General features: G+C 40.2%; 1 protein-coding gene across 1 annotated transcript in view; it reads left to right on the top strand.

Moving 5' to 3' along the window:
• Positions 1 to 22,747, top strand: part of sgsm2 (small G protein signaling modulator 2) — a 112,172-nt gene that overhangs the window by 46,949 nt on the left and 42,476 nt on the right. The window contains exon 3 of the mRNA XM_030744456.1: positions 13,760 to 13,928. Coding sequence (XP_030600316.1) covers positions 13,760 to 13,928 — 169 coding nt within the window. The remainder of the gene's footprint in view (positions 1 to 13,759; positions 13,929 to 22,747) is intronic.

The raw sequence follows: 22,747 nt of genomic DNA, 5'->3' as shown, positions 1-22,747 counted from the left end.
TACCATAAATTCAGTGTTTGAGCTTTAAAAGAGGTCTGCCAGTCCCGGTGTATGTGTGTTTGTGAAAGTAGCATTAACCAGTTAACACAGATTGACAGAAAGCATCATTTGGTGGCAAAAATATAGATTCACAAATTCAGGAATCCTAACAGCATATTTCAAACAGCAACAGACTGCATGAGCAAAGAGCAGTGCTGGCTGGCACAGATTGACAGATGCTCAGCAAACTAGACATGTATTCATGGCAGGCTTGCCATTCAGAAACTGTTAGATTACAGCTCATATCAGCAGCATAAACTATATCTGGAAGTCCACAGTGTTTGGTGAGGCTGGGAGTATGCAGCTTTTTCCTTAACTGATCAGTTACCTGCTTTTTACTGAGGTGTGTTCTAGTTTATTGTCCAGTATGTGGTGACACTCTGAAAACTAAAGTGTTACAAAAATAATGTTTTTATTTTGTGTGAGAAATAATCCCCCTGCAGTAACTTGAGCAGTGATACAGTAGCTGTGCAAATAACTGCTTATATAAACAGCCACATGACGTCAAACTCCTTCCACAACATGAGCATCAGATCTTCAAAACAATTTGTTCAGGATGCAACGAGGTAGCAGCTACAGCTGAGTATCGAGTACCCTCAGCAGAAACCTAATATTCTTGTATTGTTGTGTGTTTTTGTTACACTGTACTCCCTGCAGTGCAGACAGACACAGCAGCCTCCATATTACTCCAGTGCTTAATCAGCCCCAACTTTCTCTGACAATCACCGCGATTGGTGCTTCACTCCACATATAATGAGCACATCTGTGTGATGGGACATGATGCCATTTAAGAGAAAAACTGCTCTAACAAAAATGCCAGCATGCTGCTGCTTTGACACCACAGGAAGCTATTCATGGTGGAAATCAGCTGATGCTGCTGGTGCATTTACAGACAAGGCATGTTTTTTAGATATACTCAGATCATACAGTTACTACTAATTGTCATTTTTTGTGTAGTGCAACCTGCTTTAATTTGTTTACTGTATGTGTAAATAATGATGTGGGTAACAATCAATTTTACAGCTAGATTAAATTTGAACATATAAAATACTTGTGCACCTGGACAAATGTTCTTTAGACTGTGTTTTTGTAATTAACGTAGCTCTTCATGTAGACTTTACACTTCTTCAATTTATATTTTGGGGAAATGAGTAGATGCACAAAACAGAGTGTATTGGTAGAAAATACATTTTGAACTGTGAGTCATGCCAAACTGCTCCTGTAGAGTCCTAGAATAAAAAGCCAGAGCTTGAAATTTGCATAATAGGTTCACTTTAAATGTTTTAACCCCGTCACAAATTAGTTGCCTAGAACAAACACTTTGCTAACTGCATTAGGAAGTTTTATCTGAGGATCTGACCTAATCATCTCAGTATTGCATGCTGGTTTCTTTATGTGTTTGAGTTCATCAATAGCAAACATCCATCGGAGCTGCCTTATGAAAGCAGCTAAAAAGACAAAGAAGAAAAGTGGAGAGATTATCACTGATCTCATAAATTGATCAGTAAGTCAATGTCAAGTAAATGACTTACTGACTAATAATAGAGGCATTAGATACATTCTGAAAACTAAAGCTATTAAGTCTATCTTATTAAAAAAATGGGTACCAACTAATTTTTACCAAGAGTAGCTAATAAGTTTCTTTTATCTTGCTGCCAAAGCACGTTATAGAACCTCAGTCCCATGCATACTGTCCATTAAATTGCTGCCTAGACTGTTGCTTCCTTAATAAATAATAATTTAATAATTAAAAAGCACTGTGAGAATGCACGGACAAAGAGAGGAGGTGTTGGACATCACGAGAGAGAAAGCGTGGACGAAGGAGTGTGAATCTCAAGAAGATAATGTTAAAACACACATAACAGTGTGAAAGTATGTGTGTATATGTGTGAGACTAAAGGCCTTAAGATAAGTGTTTATATCTATGAAAACAGAAGAATTTCCATTACAAACAGACATGTAAAGAATGTATGAGTTTGAAAAAAGTGTCCAAAACATTAAATTGACAGATTAGAGCGAATGGGTTCCATATTTCCAAGTCCTGAGAATTAATTTTTGCTTACTTATTTGTGTTTGGTGTGTCTGACTTCACTGTGAAAAAAATAAAATCAATGTAAAACCAGATATTAAAGTGATAATAGAGCCTTACTGATGATACAATAGCCCTGAACTTTTACCCCAAAGATCAGCACAGGTATCTGTGCCCTCTGCTTTTTACCACTGGAGTATTCTTGTTACACTGCAAGGTGGGGGGCCAATTTTGACACCATATATGCATCTACTATAAATCTTGGACAAGTTTGAATCTCAACGACCTTGACCTCAAGGTAAAGGTCAGAGGTCAAGTTTTCTGAAAATCTTATGAATGCACTAACTTGAGAATGATGTGACCTAGGATGTTCAAATTCATACCATATACATATCTACTAAAAACCTTGAACAAGTTATAATCTCGGCAACCTTTAACTCAAGGTAAAGGTGAAGGTCAGAGGTCAAGTTTTCTGAAAATCTTGTGAATGAGATAACTGGAGAAAGGATATTCAAATTGTTGCCATGAAAGCATCTACGAGAAATCTTGGATGAGATAGTTCTTACTATAATAATGCCAATCACAGAACGTGACAGTATTCTCAGTGGCTTATATTTATTATGATTTTTGCATTTCTTATTCCTGGTTCTTACTTAGCCATATGCAAGAGACCTGGTAATTATGTGTTCTAGAAATTGTGCCTCCAGGATATTTGTGCCATTTAAAGATTCTACTGCCAGGAGGCTGAGTGGTTGCACTGGCAGCTGATGGTATTTTCTTGTTTTTTTCATCCTGCTTGACTTTTATTTTTTCCTGTGTTCAACTCTATGACCTCAGTTTCAATTACATTTTACTAAGCCCTGCCCTGAACCTACCTGTCCCTTCCATATCCGCTGCATCATTCAACTCAGACTCAAGAACTGCAGTCTTACTCATAACAGGTGCTGCAGCTCCCTGTCTGAAAAGCTTTTATCAGCTATTACAGGAAAGCAAGGCTAAATCAGGCCTGCTATGACAGTAGTTCTGCACACAGCTGCCCTTGCAACAGTTCATTTCCAAAAGCAGTCAAAATCAGATGCAGATTGGTCACCATGCCACCCTGCCTCTCCCCTTCCTCTTCCCCTTCCTCTTCCCCACCTTCTGCCCTTCCCTTCCTCCCAGTAGAAAGTAGTCAGCGTGTCCTCAGGAAACTGAGTTAATTTGCACCAAATCTGCTTGAGCCGATTCAGAAGAGCCTGATCCTCTTCACAGTTTTAGCAGCACCCACAATCCATCCACACCTGCAGGAAGCAGATACTGGAGAGTGTCACTGACTCCCACTGTGTATTTCTGTGTCTTTCCAGAACACACTCATGTTCATGGCAAATACTAAAGATTCGAAACAGTGAATCACTTTTGCTGCCCTGGCTTGCAGTGCATTGCCTTCAACGCAGTGCTGAGGAAATACAAACCCAATTCCAAAAAGGTTGGGACACTGTGTAAAATGTAAATAAAAACAGAATGCAATGATTTGCACATTTCTTAAGCCCATATTTCATAGTCAATGAAACATAGAAAACTGAGATATTTTAATATTTCATGAAAAAATTAGTTCATTTTGAATTTGATAACAGCAGTATTTTTCAAAAAAACAAATTGGGAGGTGTCAACAAAAGGCTGAAAAAGTAATTTTTACTAAAAAGAAACAGCTGGAGGAACATTTGCAAGTTATTAAGCTAATTAGCAACAGGTGAGTATCATTAGGTGTAAAAACAGCATCTTAGAGTGACAGAGTTTCTCAGAAGTAAAGATGGGCACAGGTTCAGCAATCTTCAGACGAGTCTTTCAGAAACCTTTGTGCACAAGGGACAAGGCTGAAAATCATCATTGGATGCTTGTGATCTTTAAAAATAGGCATAATTCTGTCATGTAATCACTGCACGGCCTCAGGAACACTTCCAGAAATCACTGTCTGTGAACACAGTTCGCTGTAATGTCCTAAAGCTCTATCATTCAATTAAGAAGCCATATGTGAACATCCACCAATGCCACTATCTTTTCTGGGCCAGCACTAATTTAAAATGGACTAAGGCAAAGTGAAAAACTGTTCTGTGGTCAGACTAATTGAAATTTATAATTCTTTTTGGAAAACATGGACATAGCATCCTCAGAACTGAAGGGCGATGGGCCATTTGGCTTGTTATCAGCACTCAGTTCAAAAACCTGCATCTCTGATGGTATGGGGGGTGCATCAGTGCCTGTGGAACTGGCAACTAGCACATCTGGAAAGGCACCATCAATGCTGACAGATATATATAGGATTTAGAGCAACATATGCTCCCATCCAGGCATCGTTTCCAGGGAAGGCCTTACATATTTCAGCAAGACAATGTTAAACTCCATCCATCCATCCATTCTCTTCTGCTTATCCTGTTCAGGGTCGTGGGGGGCTGGAGGCTATCCCAGCTGACATAGTGCATTACACCGCTTTTTTTTTTTTTTTTACAATAACAACGCTTTATATTAGAAGAGCCAGGGTGCTGAACTGGCCTGCCTGCTTTCCAGACATTTCATCAATTGAAAACCTTTGGCCCATCGTGAAACAAAAAATACAGCAGAGAAGATTGAGGACTGCTGAGCAGCTAGAATCCTAAATCAAACAATGGGACAACATTCCTCAGCTGATCTCCTCAGTTCCCACCAGACACCAACAGACTGCAGCATCATCTGCATCACTCTCCATATTTGGGACATTCACAGATTCTTACTGTTATAAATGTGAAATTTATTGCCTATAAACTAACAGCAGTTTAGTTCAGACTGCCAGGAATCTATGAGGATTATTTGTATTTATGGGGTTGTTTTTGTCATGTAGTGATGCGAAAAAAGTAAAGATGAATTGACTATCATTTTTTTAAATGATCAGTCACCTAATGATTGCAATAGCTCACACTGAAAATCTCATTAATCATCCAAATATAGTTCTGCTTACCTCTAAAGAGCTTTTCTTTCTTTCAGTTAATAAAAACTCTATTTATGTTTAGAAATAGAAATAGAAACTCAGACATCCAAAGTTAGCAGCCCAGTCATAAGGAGGTAATTAGTAATGAACTGAGGATTCAGAGAAGACTAAAATAGTGCTGCGCTCAAGTGGCAACAACATCATGTAATGCAGCATTAATGACCTTAAGCATATTTTGCAAAAAACAGCCATGATCCATTCATCCATCAGCTTTCTTCCACTTTTTTAAAATGGCTTATTTAAGCACTAAATGTTTTAAAATAATTAAATTACACAACAATACCTATATAAATGTTTCCCTTAAGTTAAACAACAGTTGAACAACAATACACCCCCCCCCCCCCCCCCCCCCCCCCGCCCCCACTAGATCAGGACTTTTTTCAGCCACTTTTATTTGAGATCCTTTGCTGCTGCAAACACAGTTCAGCAGCATGGCTGGCTACAGAAATTGCTGCATAATCGCTGCTTCGTCACCTGTTTGGCAGCAGACGTGATTTCCTTATGAGAACTGGGCACTACGAGGAGAGAGTGGGAGGAAAGAGCAAGTGCTTCCCATTTTCTGTGCTGAAATCATTCTCATCTTTGCCATTTGTCATCTCTCTTCTGTGCTATTTTCTGCCTCGCAGTCTCCTCCATCTGTCTCTGTTGTTTCGTCACTGTCCGCCACTATCTTACTTTTACTTTTTCTGACTGCACCTGCTTCGGGAGCAGCAGCGTGACTCATAAAGCGAGACAGGTACAGACCCTTGGAAATGAAAATAGTTGGCAGTATATTTATAGCAAGTGTTGGGCTGGAAATATCATATGATTTATATATAAATTAACAGCAGAATTATAACCTGTACTTATAAATGGCACCAGCCATGTAAAAGAAACTGAAATACATTTTAAACACTTTCATTAAACTATGATTTAAAAAAAAAAAAAAAAAAATATATATATATATATATTGTGTTAAAATTTCAAACATATTTCTTTGGTAGTAAGATTATTTAGCTGTAGGTACTGAAGTCATGTGAAGTCTAAATCAAGCCATTTTATAACTCAGAGACTTTGCTGTTCACTGAAGGATGTCAGGGAAGTAATCAGTAATCAGGGAAGTAATCAGTTCCACAAGTATTTCCTTTGAAGTGCAGAAAAATGAGCTCTTCCCAACGCTTCGTTACTACAAAAGTGGATCATTTCTTACCTGGGTATATCACTGCGGTAACTTACTCTGTGATCCTGCTCTAGAACAGGTTCCAGATTAGAGATCAGTGAGGATGAAATCACTGCCTACTGACCAATCAGTTCTCTGGAAAATAGCATTACCATTCCTGGAAGATCCATGAGACCTCTGTGCATGGATAGTAGGGGGGGCTAAATTTTTTATAGCATCTGTGGTCTGCCAGAACTAATGCTATGCTAAATATGTATTTTAAAAAACTTCACTATAAGCTGTTTTTATGACTAGAGATTGGTTTTATGGTGGAATTTCCTTCAAGGCATGAAGGTATAAGATAATCCATCACCATCATCCATCACATCTATCCATTGCTGAATTTACCCCAGTACTAAGTGGTTTGATGTGTTAGCGCAGACATACTTAAAACATAATGTATAATGATGCCAGATGCACAGCACACACACCGACATCCAACCTGTGTGTCAGTTGTCAAGGCTTAAAGCCACCAGGATTATTAAAGTCATCAATCAGTTTACACATTCATGCAGGTATATAATATTATTATGTACACATCCCACACAGCAAACATGGTTAGATGTTTTCATAACGCTCTGGTCTATTTAATGGCCAGCAACCTGTTATAGCTGCAGATGATTTTAAAAATGTGTGTGAAGTCTGTACAAACTGCTGCAGTGTAGGTAGTTGGCTGCAGATGTTTTAGATGTGCAGAGGGGTTCAGGCTACGCAAAACTCATAACTCAGTATTTTTAGGTTGAATATTGTGGTATTTCCTATAAAAGCAACATGATGATGGCTGATTGTTTTTCTCAGTTGCTGGTAGTTGAGTTTCTTTGAAGCAGTGGTGTGTGAGGTGTGAGGCCTTTGAAATGGTTAATTTGAATATGGGGACCAGGTCTGCGATCACTTACAGTCAATTAACGTCTTCAAACCGACGTTGGTGCACCAAGATGGTGATAAAATGGCATTAAGATCGAGTCAGTCTGCTATTTGTCTGCTACCACATTGTCTAGTCCAGCCAGAACTGCATACCCTAGTTGCCTGCCTGGCAACTAGGGTATTTTAAAAAGTCATATCTCCCATATATTGGATTAATCTAATATTCGGTACACCGTTGTGGAGGGCCAAGAACTAGTGCCAAACTGAACATCATCGGGATCTGATCCAGATTCTGGATTCACAGGCTACATTTATCAGTTAATGCATATATGTGTTGGCTTCGTGATTTAATGTTTGGAGAGTGACACGTCTGAGAGACAGACAACATTCAAATCAGCTGAAACGTTTGCTGCGGGCAGGGTTTGTTGTGACCAGCACCATTTCTTGCTCTAATTGTCTTGTTTCTACAAACTTTGTTGCCACACTTGCAGTTTTAAACCACATATACCTTTATCATAGTGCTTTAGAGTCTGCAGTGCTGCTTTAGACAGAAAATAATGTTAAGAAGTGTGAAGGTGAGACAGTCTGAAAGCTGAAGCAGAATTTGTCAGATGGTGTCAAACGTAACAGGAGACAAGTGGCACTAATTAACTTTGTCTTCATTAGATCTTCTAATGAATTCAGTGGAGATAGCTCCAGATCCACCTGCCACTACCTTGATGACACTCGGTTTGTTTTCTTTGTTAGCATTTGAAGAACAGAAATGAAAAACACACACAAAAAAATATACAAAATGCATGTAAAGATCAAGTAAATTTTGTCTGAAGGAGATTGTGTGCAAATACTGTATGTACATAGCACACATCTAAAAAAAAAAAGGTTCTGATTAATTGATTGAGAGAAAGTGGTTTCAGTGCCAGAGACAAAACAGTAAAATCACAGGAATATGCTTTAGGTCACCAAACTAAAGTGAATATCTTTAAGGAACTGAAGTGCAAATAAAAAGGCATGCAGTGCTGTCTGGGACATGAGTAAAAGATCAAATGAAACTATGCTTATTGTATATACAGTCACTGACAGGCATTACTCTACTTTCAGATTTAGTGCTGGGAACAGCTCCAGTCACTGTGCTCCTCAGTAAGTCATGCAGATGTGTCGTGATGTACTAAGTACTGAAGCTGAGCCTGAAGCAGAAATAGTTCTGAGCAGAATAGGCACTATGATGTAAAGGTTTCTTTTTTCTCCACCCTGTGAGAAAAAATGAGACTGTTGTGAGCTAATTTTTGAGTTCTTTATTTGTTCCCTGCTCAAAAAAATTAAAGGAACACTCAAAACACATCAGATCTCAAAGGGAAAATAAATCATGGATACCTGTACTGATATGGACTGGGTAATGTGTTAGGAACGAACGATGCCACATTGTTTGATTGAAATGAAAATTATGAACCTACAGAGGGCTGAATCCAAAACACCCTGCAAATCAAAATGAAAAAAGGATGCAGCAGGCTAGTCCATTTTGCTGAAATGTCATTACAGCAACTCAAAATGGTACTCAGTAGTTTGTATGGCCCTCACATGCTTGTATGCATGCCTGACAATGTTGGAGCACGCTCCTAATGAGACAACGGATGATGTCCTGGGGGATCTCCTCCCAGATCTGAGCTGCTGGATGCTAATTCTGGTATTCTATGGCAAATGCCAGTCAGGCGCTACGGTGCCAGGCAGTGAGCACAGGGCCCACTAGAAGACTCCTAGAGAAACTGCCTGTCTCCTGGTGGAGGAGTTGGACAACTTGTGCAACCTCTGTAGGGTCCAGATATCACCTCATGCTACCAGTAGTAGCACTCACCCTAGCCAAATGCAAAACTAGTGAAAAAACTGTCAGAAAAGATGAGGAAAAAGTGTCAGTAGCCTCCGCCTGTAAAATCATTTCATTAACACCAAAGCAGCTGAAACTGATTGACAACCCCCTCTGATACTTAACTGACCAGATCAAAATCCCAGATGTTTACTTAACTTGATACTTTGATGCTATACTCTGTTTAAAAAAGTGCTCCTTTGATATTTTTGACCAGCATATTTCCACTCCATATGCTTGTTATAACCATCCCTTTAGATTTGTTGTCTTAGTTATTGTTCCTGGTTTCTTGGTGCTTTGGCCCAACTTTGGCCTCCTGTTCAAATGAATGGGTCAGTGTGTCCAAACTTTTGACTGGCACTGTAAATGAACGTACTTTTCAGAAGTTGGACATTTCCGTATTGGAAATCCTTTTTGATCGAGGTTAGGAAATATTCCAATAATGTGAAATACTGCATTTCTGATTTTCATGAGCTATAACCCATAATCATCAAAATTAAAACAAAGGAAGCTTGAAAGAGGCTTTATGTGTAATTAAAATATAATATATGAAAGTTTGCCATTTTGAATTAAATTATGAAAAAAAGAAAATTTTCACAAAATTCCAAAAATGGGCATCATAGACAGATGGGTCTTTAAATTGGTGTTGAAATTGTCAAAAAGGCACAGCTATACTTCTCATGAATGCAGAGTGTATCATCACTTATCAGCAGAGGTAGGAAGTGAGTGTAAGAATTAGGCGATTGTTTTAAACCAAAATGAACATTTTGCATTGTGAGCGTGTGTCTGTAGTATTGAGATGAGCCTCCCTCTGCTCGGTGATCCCAGACATGTTAAAATTAAAGCACTTATTTCATTGTGTTTTCTTCCACAGCCCAAGAATGAAGGTAATTATTTGCATAACAGCAAGGATTTTAAAGATTCATCAGAGCCACAGATACCCAAAACATGAATTAGCGGGCCAGTTGTGAGAGGAGGTAGCAGATTGAGGTGCGGCTCCTCCCACGGGGGAGCTGCTTACATCCTCTCCTCAATTCTTGTGTTTCCACAGAAACAACCATGCATCGATATTCCCTCCAGGATGATTGTATCCTCCCTGTAAACCTTCACTTCTTCTTCAACTGTACCGATGCTAATCCTGGCTATCCCATTTTAATAAGATAAAGGTCGATTTTACACAAGAAAAGTATTACCAACAAAACATCCCCATGTTAGCGCATTAATCTGCCAGACTGAAGCTGCTGTGAATATACTGTAGACAGCTTTCTGAGTTGAAAACATCCAGCCTCAGAGCAGTCCTCTGAGGCTCTAAGAGTAGCAATAAAAGCAGATGATTGCACCCATAAAGCACAAGTTTTTCCCAGCATTGCAGAGAATAATGTTGTTGGTCATTATGTTCCACTGTAATATTATCCAGTAGATTCACATCACAGAGCAAAAGCAAGCAGAAAGCCACAAAGGCTCAAACCTGATATGAATTACATGAATTGCATTTACATATGGCTTTTCTATGTAAATTAATAAAGATATTCTTTGTGGCTTCTGTATGTTTACATAGAAGCTCATTTGGATGAATTTGCAGATGCTTTTATTCTAAATTATGTTTACCAATATTACAGTGCATTAATAAAACACGATGCTTATTAAAAACAATCTGCAAACATATTTTGTAGTACGTACAAGGCAAATTTTCTGTTTCCATTTGCTGAAATAATTGTATTACAATCTTGCTTTCAACATCAGCCCTAAAGCTCATTATGGCTGAGCACTAATGCAGCAATTACAGAGGGAGGGAGGGAGACAGCTAATGGATGGGTCATAGCTAGAAAGAGACTGTTTACCTCAATTTCTCCCTCATTTTCTGCATATGAGTCAGTGCCCCTCTGTACTTCTGCTTCAGCTAATATACTAATGCCCTGTTCTTAATGCATTTGTTCTTTCACATAGTCATTTTGTGTGTGTGTGTGTGTGTGTGTGTGTGTGTGTGTGTGTGTGTAAAGCAGATCTATACACTTGTCAAAAACAGAGATTTTCTCAAATTCATCAGGTTTGAGGTTTTGAATGGTGAACAGTGTGTACAACATTCAGAACCTTCTGTCATGGGGTGCCAGTTTAGCTCACAGGGTGGGCTGGTTACCTGAAATGGTCTGGGATTTGACTTGAACCCAGTGCTCTGGGTTCAAGCCAAATCCCTTTGCTGTGTGTCTTCACCCACTCTCTCTCCATGCTTTCCTGTCCACTATCCAGTACTTCACTGTCCCATTGAAAGGAATAAGACAGTTGAGATGGTTTGGGCATCTAACTAGGAGGTTTTTCAACTATATCCTACCAGGAGGAGGCTGGCAGACCCCGCACATGATGGAAAAATTGTATCTCTTGGCTAGATAAGCTGGAGGAGGTTGGCAGGGACAGGGAGGTCTGGGCTTCCCATGCTTAGAATGCTGCCCCTGCAGCCCAAACCTGGATACGCGGCAGGAAATCGATGGATGGACAGTTTAAGGAACACAACAGAGTTAAAGGTGCTGATTTTCCAATTATGTAAATCTCAATTCAATTGAGCATCTTTGGGATGCTCTGGAAAAAGTCAAATCCATAAAGGCTCTATCATGCAGCTTGCAATACCTCAAAAGATCTACTGCAAACACCTTACTACCTGATACCAGAGGACACCTTTAGAGGCCATGTGTCACTGTCAGAGCTTTTTCATGACAAGAAGAGGACCTACAAAATAGTATTAGGTTGTTTTTAATTTTAAGGATGAGTGGTGTATAGAGCCTATTATCAGTTTTCTTAGTTGTTTTTTGCTGCACTGACACCAGCAGCATAATAAGGATTCTTGCTGATAAATGCATTATATTGGTAAAGTTACATTGGGGACTGGCTAAAGTGAATGGATTGCATTGCTTTGATACAGAGTAACTGGACATTCACTCGATTCTATTTCTATTTCGTTTCATAGTAACTGGCAGTGTAGAGACTCAAAAAGATGCTCTCCATATTGTGTATATGTGGCAAATGTTAATTAAAAATTCAGGGTTTTTTTTCCTCCCTTTTCTATGGCTTGATCAGAAGCTTTACATTTTTTTTCTTGTGTTAAGAATTTACACAATGCAGATTTTCCAACAGTGTCAGGTTACACTGATGCTGTACTGCAATTTGCAGGTGGTTTATGCTTACAACCCACCAGTTTTCTTGCAAATGTAGTAATTTTCCAGAGCCAATTTTGAGAATATTAGTTTTCTATAAGTTTAACTTTGTACTGAATGGACACCACAGGCACCTGTAGAGTAAAAGGCACTCTGGAAGTAGCTGCACACTCCAACCCTCTAAATATTTGAGGGTGTTTCACTAATAACTTTATCTCCATACATAAGTCTATTAGCAAAAGTAAAAAGCCTGCACGTGCACATAGAAACTGTGTGTGTTCTTCTTAAACACTTCTGTTCAGCTCACTTGCAGATAAATTACATTCACCTCTTTCAGAATGTTTATATTCTCAAACTAACTCTGCATTCGCAGTATGTGTATTAATTAGCACTTACCACTTTCCAGACATTCAGTTCAGAGGAAGATCTTTGATAACTCCACAATGACTAGACATTCCCAAAAGCAAAAATTAGATACAAAATCAAAAGGAAGGCAAATTTCCATGACAGAACATATTTGTGCTCACTAGGCAGGGACCCTCTACTCATCCCATTTTGGATGATTTACAAGCTTCGCATTAGTACTTCTCACATTCATGTGCGTCCTGTGAGAAGATTTGGAAATTAGGTTTTCTTGTCATTTGTTTCAAAAACAAGTCTATCTCTTTACAAATGATCTTGAATCAGTCTAAATTAGGCCATCCACAATCAATTTATTCATGAGCAAAACCATATTTTGAAAGCTCAGTCACTGCTAACCACCTGTCTGTGTTCTGTACCCACTCCCTTGATGGCCAGGTTGCTGTCATGGTCCTGGTATTGTTCAACTGCTTGCCCCCAAAAATGGATCTTGTCCCACAGTTAGATGTACTCCACTGTCTTTGATGGCAGTTGTTTTCACTCAGACATTAAGTCTTCCAGCACCTGAACTTTAACTGCACGAGGACATGCACAACAAAATTCAAATGGCAGCAGTTTATCCTGTTGTGCTTTCTTAGCATGTCATAGTGGTTTTTACAAATTAGTAGTGAAATTTTTTCAAGATTTGTCAAGTTTGTGTCAACTAGACGCAGTTAAAAAATACTTTACCACTTTAAAATTTATTGTTGGAACAGCTCTATCTTCCTCTGTGCTGCAGGAGAATTTGTGAACATGTTAGAGCTCAGTGGGGCAAGACTGAGTGGAGAGTGTGAGAGCACAGAGATGCAAACACTAGAACAGGGTATAAAAAAATATTAAATTGATATAAATGGTATTGTCTGGGCCATTTCGTTTATTTGGTTGTACTGGCTTGGTTTTTTCAGTTGTGCCACCCCTAAGACAAATTCAGTTTTTAGTTCCACAGACTGTGAGGTTGAGAGTATCTTTTGGACTTTTAAACTGTGTTATATAGTCAACATTGCAGCTTCTTGTGGGTATATAATATCTTCTTCTTTTTATTAAAATAAAGATGTCCTACACCTTTCTTTGGCTTAGCAAATATTACAGGCTTTATTTGATTTAATTTGATAATTATGTTGGCCTCCATCTTTTTTTGTTGATATCCTTATATTCAAAATTAAGCTTTTCTCTCTTCTTCTCCACCCACCCACTCCATTCCTTTCTCCTGGCCTCCTCTCTCCAGCTGCCATTGAGGCCTGCCTGGGCCACCTGCTGAAGAGACGAGCTGCTGGGTTCCTCCGCAGCGACAAGATAGCAGCCCTCTTCACCAAGGTCGGCAAAGTCTACGACACCGCTGGTGAGGTTTGCCGTAAAGTACAAGAGCAGCTCCAGCAGCAGGCTGATCTTACCAGGTTGGTCACACAGATGTCAACCCCCCCCCCCCCTTTTGTTTGTTTTTTTTACTCTCTGCTGTGTTGAATTCATCCAAAGCTGTCCCTAGGCAACCGTGAGACATCACTTACTAAATGCTTTTTAAACCCCTGTGATGATTTCACATTTAATCATTTTGTGATGGGAGCACCAGGGACCATACCTGACACCACAGTCAGAATCTGTGCAAATTGAGTCAATCTGTCATCTTAATTAGAAAGGGAGAGACTCTCTTCTCCATTTCCTTCCACTTTGTGATAAAAGATAATAAGACTGTTAGTGTAGCTACTCTATAATTATTCACCTGAATTTCAACTAATTAAACTAGTAGAGACAATTTTAACACAAGGTAGACACAATAACTGAGACACTGCATTCAAACAAGGTCTCCCCACAGTTCATCCTACTTCTCTGAAAATTACAGACTATTTGACTGGTGACAGCTGGTAAAGAATAGGCGATAAAAACATAATAAACTTAATGGCTTCACTCAGTATACCCCCTAAGCTATTCAGCAGAGTCAGAATACAGAAAAGTCAGGAAGTTGTGAAAGTTTATGTGTGGGTGTGGGTGTGATCCTCATGCTTAGGTCCTCTACCAGGGGGCCTGATATTTTGAGGGCTCTGCACAGCATCTAAGCTATTCTTAGGAATGCAGTCTTCTGGACAGAGACCTCTGATGTTAGGCCTGGAATCTGCTGGAGTCACTCTTTCATTTTCTGGGTTACAGCTCATAATGCTCCTGTCACCACTGGGACCACTTTGGACTTAACCTTCTACATCTTCTCAAGTTCCTACAGCCCTGGCAAGTTCTCTATTTTCTCGTGCTCCTTCTTCCTGTTGTTGCCACATCACACAACTGCAGTCTTCTGTTCCACCACTGGTTGGTTGGGCAGCAGCTTGTTGTCTATCTGGAGTGTGACGTCCAACAGGACCTTAGCCCTGCTGTTCTCAACCTTCTTTGGTGGTTTTGGGGACTTCTAATCCATATGATATTTTTGTACACTAATCCAGCCTCTTGTGTGTACCGCTCAGTGTGTGCTGCTCTGGCCTGCATCTTACATTCTGCTACTATTCTGGTACTACATGCTGTATAGCCTCCGGGACACCTTTGCACAGTCTGCATCTTGGGTCCTGTTGTATATGGTAGACTTATGCCTTTATGGATATGGTTCTGAGGCCCTGTTCTTGTGCTGCCATGATCAGAGCCTCTGTGATGTCCTTTAAGCTGGCCTTTTCTAGCCACTGGTAGGATTTCTTGATGTCAGCCACTTCCTCTATCTGTTGATGGAACATCCCGTGGTCCTTCTCATTCCCGTTCCACATGGCCATCCGTCTTCAGTTGCCTGAGGCATTCCTAGAGCAATGCTTCTCTATCTTCCTGACACTCATTACTCCTTGCCCTCCCTCTTTTTATTGTTTGTAGTGCATCAGGATGCTGGATTTCAAGTGGAGACCTCTGTGCATTGTGAGGACTTTTCTTGTCTATCTCCTCCTGTGGCCAGGCCCTACATAAATTTGTATTTGGTTCATCCTTCATAAACTGGATGGAAACACTATACAGCTCTCCACATGCACGTGTTAGGACAAACGAGCTTTCCAAAGCTTCAGTCTGCAGAGGGGTGCCTACTCTTTCTCTCACTTTTTATCATCTTTATTGAGCCATTAGCAGCAGCAGTTCAACAAAATGGAATTATTAAAGGAATTCAAACTGAAAATACAGACCATAGGATAAGTTTTTATGCTGATGATGTATTACTTTTCCTTGGTAACTCACAAGGTTCTCTTCTGAAGACGATCACATTGATAGATAAGTTCTCATCTATATCAGATTACTCCATCAGCTGGGGTAAATCAACAGTTTTGCCTCTGAATTGTAATTTTCAGAACATCTCCACCACTCCACTACATTCAGGCAACGATATTTAAGTATAAAATTTTCCTCCAGGCTTTCAGACTTGGTACGGTTGAATCATATTCCTCTATTAAAAATGATAGAGGATGATCTCACATGTTGGAATACTTTACCTATATCACTCATGGGGAGAATTTCCACCATTAAAATTATGGTTTTGCCAAAAATCAATTATCTGTTCTCTCTAATAAACCCTCTGTTGCTTGGTTTAAGTCACTAGAATCAAAAATTTCAAAATTTCTATGGAAATTTTCTATGGAAAAACAAACCATCACGAATAAGTTTAAAACTTTTACAAAAGCCAAAATGTGGTGATGGTCTACCAGATTTTTAGCACTACTTCTTAGCCAATAGGTTGTAGTAGGTTTCAGAATGGATCAAATCAAGTTTGTTAGACAGCCCATGGTTGGACCTAGAACAAGCACTTTGTGGAAAAGTAAAAATCTCAGATCTGCCGTTCATTAGCTCCAGTATCAAGCATCCTAATTGCTTTAAAAGCCTTAACATAAGCACCTCTCTGACAGCCTGGTGGGAATTTTAAAAAATAGCTAAGTCTTCATTTATCCCATGTAAACTAACACCCATTTGGTACAATCCAGTTATTTGCCAGAGAAAGAAATATAGAACGTGTTATTCAACATGGAAAATTAATTTCATTCCAAGAACTTATAGCAAAATGTTGAGTCAACAACAGTGAATTTCTGTGTAAATTTCGGCTGTGGTCTTGTCTCCCTGTTGTCTGTCAATTGTCCCCAGTTGTGGGGTATGATGGGTAGGTTGGGAGCAGCTTGTCTCATACTCAGGCCAGTTTGTCTTGTTGCCTTTTTTGTCTGTTTATATGTCTGTGGTTGACTGGTGTTGGGGCTTGGTGTGCAGATGGCATATCTGCACACTTTATACTGCCCTCCGCGCTGAGGGTGGTGGTTGCTGGCGTTGGATCTAGCAGTGCTCTGGGACCCCAGGCCTGCTCGCCTCTTCCCCGTGGTGGGGTGTTGGAAATGGGGGGTACTTACTGAGCCAGTTAATTGCTGGCTCTCTCCTTCTGGTGCTCATTTTGCATCTGTCCCCTCAACTTTAATAGCACTCTAGTTTTCATACAGTCATACTCATTTTTTACACCTCATACACTCACATTCCAACACATGCACCCAACATTTCACCTTCCAGATGAGTGGGGAGGGGAGCAGGCAGGTCTTTCTACATCCCTGTTTCCTGCACCCGGCCTGGAGCGGGGGCTGTCTAGTGCTTTGGGGGTGGAGCTGACTGCATTCTGGGGTGGCTACTGGCTCTGCGGGCATTAATTCACCCATGCATCGGAGGGTGAGTTGATGTGGGTGAGTGTGTCTTGTGCATTTGTCTTTGCCTTTATGTGTGTGCGTGCATGCATGTATGGCTGGTACTGGGTCTGGGGCTTGGTGTGCCTCGGCCCCAGTGAGACATGTTTGCTCCTCACTGATTGTTGCTGTCCACCCAGGAGGTGGGTATTTGGTGGTTCCTGGGCATGTGGCTGGATGTTTTGGCGTGGTTCTTGGCCTGCTCCCTCAGGAGTTATGGTTTGGGTTGGGCCTCGGCTGCCCATTGTTGCTGGTTCTCTGGGGCTCTTGCCCTTTGGCTGTGGGAACCCCAGCTGGGACCTCCCTCCTCCTTTGTAGTTAGGCACGCGGTTATCATCAGGATGTGGGATCTCGGGTTTTCAGTGTTCTTGGGGGGCTGCAGGCGACCTGGGTTTCCCGAGTCTTTGTCTGTCTCTGGCTCCGGGGGTCGCTGTTGTGGCTTCTCACCCTCATTGTCAAATGTGTTTCTTGACAAACATAGACATGCACAAACACAGAAGCAACAGAACAAGAGTATGTGTTGTTTGTTCTTGTGTTCTTCTCTTTCAGGTGCTGTTTGTTTTGGGGGGGGGGTTTTGGGTTAGTTTTGGGTCTGTTCTGTTACAAATGCAGCAGTTACTGACCATCCCCCCTTCTTCAAATCTCTTTATCATTTCTTCTTCCCCTTCACACCTGTTGGCTCTGGTGCTGTTGGGCCATGCTATTTAACCCCTTAACTGGCAAGGGCCCGGTGACGGGCCGTTTGTAGTCCCTTTTATATGGCAGGCTAGACCCTCCCATTTTTATTGACACGTCATTCGGCCAATCATGTAGCTGGCTGCACCAAATCACCTGACAAAGCTACGTGACGCCCTCTGAGTATTATTGGCTCTGGGAAACCCATTTCTTAACATGATTGGCCGAATGAGGTGTCAGTCAAAATGGGCGGGTCTAGCCTGCCATATAAATGCACTTCATTCGGCCCGCGGACTAGACGCAGCCGATTAATAGGCTATGAAATGGGTTGTTCAGAGGCAATAATAACCAGAGGGTGTTATGTAGTTGTTTCAGATGATTTTATTTGCTGCCAGTTAAGGGGTTAAACATGTAAATAAAGAAACAAAGAAAGAAAATAAAAGAAAAAGAGTAACAAGAGGAGCCTACAAGAGAGCTCCTCTTGGCACAGCAAAGGCACAACAGAGCTGATACAAAATTACAGACAACAATTTTGCTTGCTGAAGACACCAAACAATATATATGTATATATATATATATATATATATATATATATATATATATATATATATATCCAGTGCAATTAATCGCATACAAGCCATAATATTTGAGATATTTGCTTTAAAAACACATAAGTGGGCACAGACGGTATAAATACCATAAAGGGGTCCAGTTCAGTGACTCAAGAACCTAGCAGACAGCAAGCAACTACAGCCACATGTTGGCATGTCACCCAAAGCGGCCATCTCCCTAACTTTAATCCTTAATAAAGTTTAAAATTGTCATATTCAAAAAAAACAAAAGTACATATTATTGTGTAAATTAGCTTTAATTAACAAAAAACTTCATGGTACCAGGCATTAAACATATTTATTTTGTGCTGTAAGGTGGGGCGCTTTAACTTGGAATCTGTTGAGATTGACTTGCCTTAGATGGCTATTAGAGGAACTAGTTTTTTGACACTTTGGCATGATTTTGGTTGCCTCTTGGTCCGAACCCTCCTTTGATATGTTAGTAACTTCAGTTTATTTTCTGTTAATTTTTATCATGTACATGCTGATTCCAGTCTATACCAGGTCAGTATCTCTATGTAAAACACACAATGGGAGACATACTCTGTCACCAGCAGACACAATATATGGTCAGTTGAGTGTTTGCTAAGGCTGAGTGATCTGTGTACACACCGTGATAAGCCTCAGGTCTGTGTCAAGGTGTGTATGTGCATGTGAGGATTGTATACTCGTATCCTTCTGCATGTGTATATGCAGGTGCTTAAGTACTAGCTGAGCTGTTTGCTTGGCCATTAATTGGGCCACATGGCTACCACGTGGGCTACCAAATGAAAAACAATCTCACTCACTCACTTGGTATTGGCTCTCACTGCAGTATTGTATCGCTTCCTGTTCCTGTTACAGTGCACAGTGGTGTTTAGTGTAGCTTAATCTGTGTAGCTCAATGAATTATAAGTCTTAGGTCCATGTTAGGTCCAATGTGTTAATACAGTACAGGTATGTCAAAATGAAAAAAAAAAACTGTACAGTCACACATGTGAGGTTGTGCTGAAAGAAATTAAACCAAAAAAGGCAAGGTAAACATTTTCAAGGTCAAATATAATGGCCAATTATACTCTAGACTCCATTATTATTATTAGAAAGCATTGCATATATTTTCATTGCTTTGCAGATGATACCCAGCTTTATCTATCCATAAAGCCAGATGGCACACAACAATTAGTTAAACTGCACAAATTGCTTAAAGACATAAAGACCTGCATGACCTCTAACTTACTGCTTGTAAATTCAGATAAAACTGAAGTTATTGTACTCGGTCCCACAAATTTTAGAAAAATGATTTCTAACCAGATACTTGGTCTGAATGTCATTACTTTGGCCTCCAGTAACACTGTGAGGAATCTTGGAGTCATTTTTGAGCAGAATATGTCCTTCAATGCACATATTAATAAAAAATGTAGGACTGCTTCTCACATTCAAGGCCTTTAATAATCAGGCCCCATTCCATCTTAAAGACCTCATGGTACCGTATCACCCCAATAGAGCAGTTCGCTCTCAGACTCTCAGGCTTACTTGTGGTCAGAGCATTTAAAAGTAGAATGGGAGGCAAGCCTTCATCTTTCAGACCCCTCGTCTGTGGAACCAGCTCCTAGTTTGGATTTGGGAGACCAACCCCCTCTCTACTTTTAAGATTAGGCTTAAAACTTTCCTTTTTGATAAAGCCTTCAGTTAGGGCTGGATCCGCTGACCCTGAACCCTGTGCTGTGATAGGTCTAGGCTGCGTGGGGCTTCCCAGTGTTGCCAAGTAGGGTTTAATATTTTTCCCGAAAATGACATGAATCAAATCCCGGGAAATGACGAGCCATTTCCCGGGAATCCCGGGAAAAAGTTTATTTATTTATTTATTTTAATTAGGCCTTCTGTAGCCTGTGTCGGCCTTAACCTATTCTGATATTGTAGAGGTAGCTTTCCAGCTATGTCCTGTTATGCCCAGTAGGGGGCAACGTCGGCTTGATTAACGCAATAAAACCTACATCTGGACATTCGAGTGCTCGAGCTATGCGGTGTTGTATCGTTCCTCAACACTCCCTTAACAAATATAATTCGAATATTCCTCCATTGTACATGGAATTATACCAAGCTATTTTACAACTGCTGGTGCAAAACAATACGGTTCATCTCCACAGCATTGATAAAGGCTCAGCCACGCTGTCGTGGCGACATCTGTTGCACTATATCTCCACCAGTGGAACGCTGTAATAGTCATTGAAAAGTTAACTACCGTACTACACTATAATATGACATAACACAGGGCCTTGAGTAATGCACCACGACTTGGTCATTGCCATTCTGGCAACAGCAAATTTATAACACCGTGTCTGAGGGTTAAAGTAGGTTCGCTGTGAATCGTCTATTGAAAAACTGGCCAATCATTATAGCCTAAAAAATATACATTTTACTCAACTCCATTTTAAAAGCGAAATATGTTAAAGCAATCTATTTCATGATAATTTCTTCACACATTAGGCCCGTATCCTAATTCATGATTGTTAGTAAGCGGCTGCAAACGAGGAAAAGAAACACTCGAAGTTAAACAGATATTTCTTTATTGTTCAGGGCAGGCATATTTTATAGGCTATATAATGCAATATAACAATATATAATAATATAAAATTATATAATACAAAATACCTTAGGGTAAACACATTGCCTACGATTTCAACAAATTAAAGAGGAAAAAAGTACAACTGTGTAATACCTCTATTAAAACGCTTGAGATGAAGGCTGAAGCCTTAAACGGAGGCTGAACGTGCCTGAAATGAAGAGTAATGCTTTTAAACGAACCCTTCTCTCAATATTTCCTTAAATTTAACTTTCTGAAGCTTTCTTTTCTTTCTGAAAGTCAAATCGACGCGCGCGACTTTTTTCCCGGTTTCCCGTCTAACGTTTCCCGGGAAACGGGAAATGGTTCTGATCGCATTTCCCGGGAATCCCGGATCCCGGGATTAAACCCTATTGCCAAGTGCTTGCTGAGAGGGGGTCGTGTAATTGTTGAAACTTAATCTATATTACCTTTCAATATAAAATGGCTTCAGGCAGCTGTTTTGGCATTTTGTGTATTGAATTGAATTGAATTGAAAAGAGAAAGCTTTGGGTATCAAGCAAACACACATATATACACAGTACACATAAACCTCCATGTCTACATTAATTATGTGCAGAATGTGAACAAAGACATCATTGCTACATGGCTGCGTTATTTGACTTAAAGCTCAGTTAAACATGTTTGGGAACACTGGGTGCTCAGCTCTCCGTCTCATCGGCCTACTCCCATTCATCTGTCACATCTGCTGGGCTCCACCCCCCCACCTGACAGACTGCACACAACATAAAAGCCTATTGTTGTGTGTAAATGTGGTTTGCACAAATCACACCCCTCTGCCAGAATCCATACATCTAGTTAAGCGCACACACAAGCACGCACACACAAGCACACACACACACACACACACACACACACACACACACACACACACACACACACACACACACACACACACACACACACACACACATTTCCACTCCCACACAATGCTCCGTATCATCATACCTCAGGGCTCCATCTCTCATTTACTCTGTTTGCCATGGCAACATGGTTTGCACCACTGGCAGTGAAAGAATGGCTGAGTATGATGGGAAACAAGAGGCCAGAAAAAGAGAATGAGCAGACATCAACAGTGGAATCAAGAGCTATGGAGGTGAAGTGAGTAGTAATTACAGCAGAGCATGGCTGGATTGTCTTGATATGTGTGGTTCAGAACCAGGGGTTGGTGTGTTGAACAGGCTGTACTTCAACTTGTGTTGGTCATTGACTGCCATGGTTCTTTGTCTCTTTCTGATATATTGTTTTCTAACCCTCCTTCTATAACTCTTGTTTTAATCAACGATTCATTAATTGCATACTTCATTGTTCCTGTTCTTCTCCTTCTCTTTTCAGATGGTAAAGCACATGACTGTCATATTATCTGCTAGTAGGAATTGAATGATTGCTGAAAAAAAAAGAATCAATCTATACTTCAGTAATTGTGTCATTTTTTTATGAATTTGAAGCCATTTATTTGTCAAATATAGTAGGAAATCAGGGTTGACTGTAACATCATCATGAGGGGTTGAAGTATATATTTATTATATTGTGCTGCCAGTATGGTACCAAAATAAAGAGCCATTGGTAGGTGAAGTTGGTGAGAGTATCTGATAAGTGACCATATTTGGATGAAAGGGTAGAGTTTTAAATCTATCATGTTACCAAGCTGTATTCATAAACTG

This window comes from Archocentrus centrarchus, chromosome 13 (assembly GCF_007364275.1).
Source record: "Archocentrus centrarchus isolate MPI-CPG fArcCen1 chromosome 13, fArcCen1, whole genome shotgun sequence".
Lineage (NCBI taxonomy): Eukaryota > Metazoa > Chordata > Actinopteri > Cichliformes > Cichlidae > Archocentrus > Archocentrus centrarchus.
This window is presented reverse-complemented; position numbering and strand designations above follow the sequence as displayed.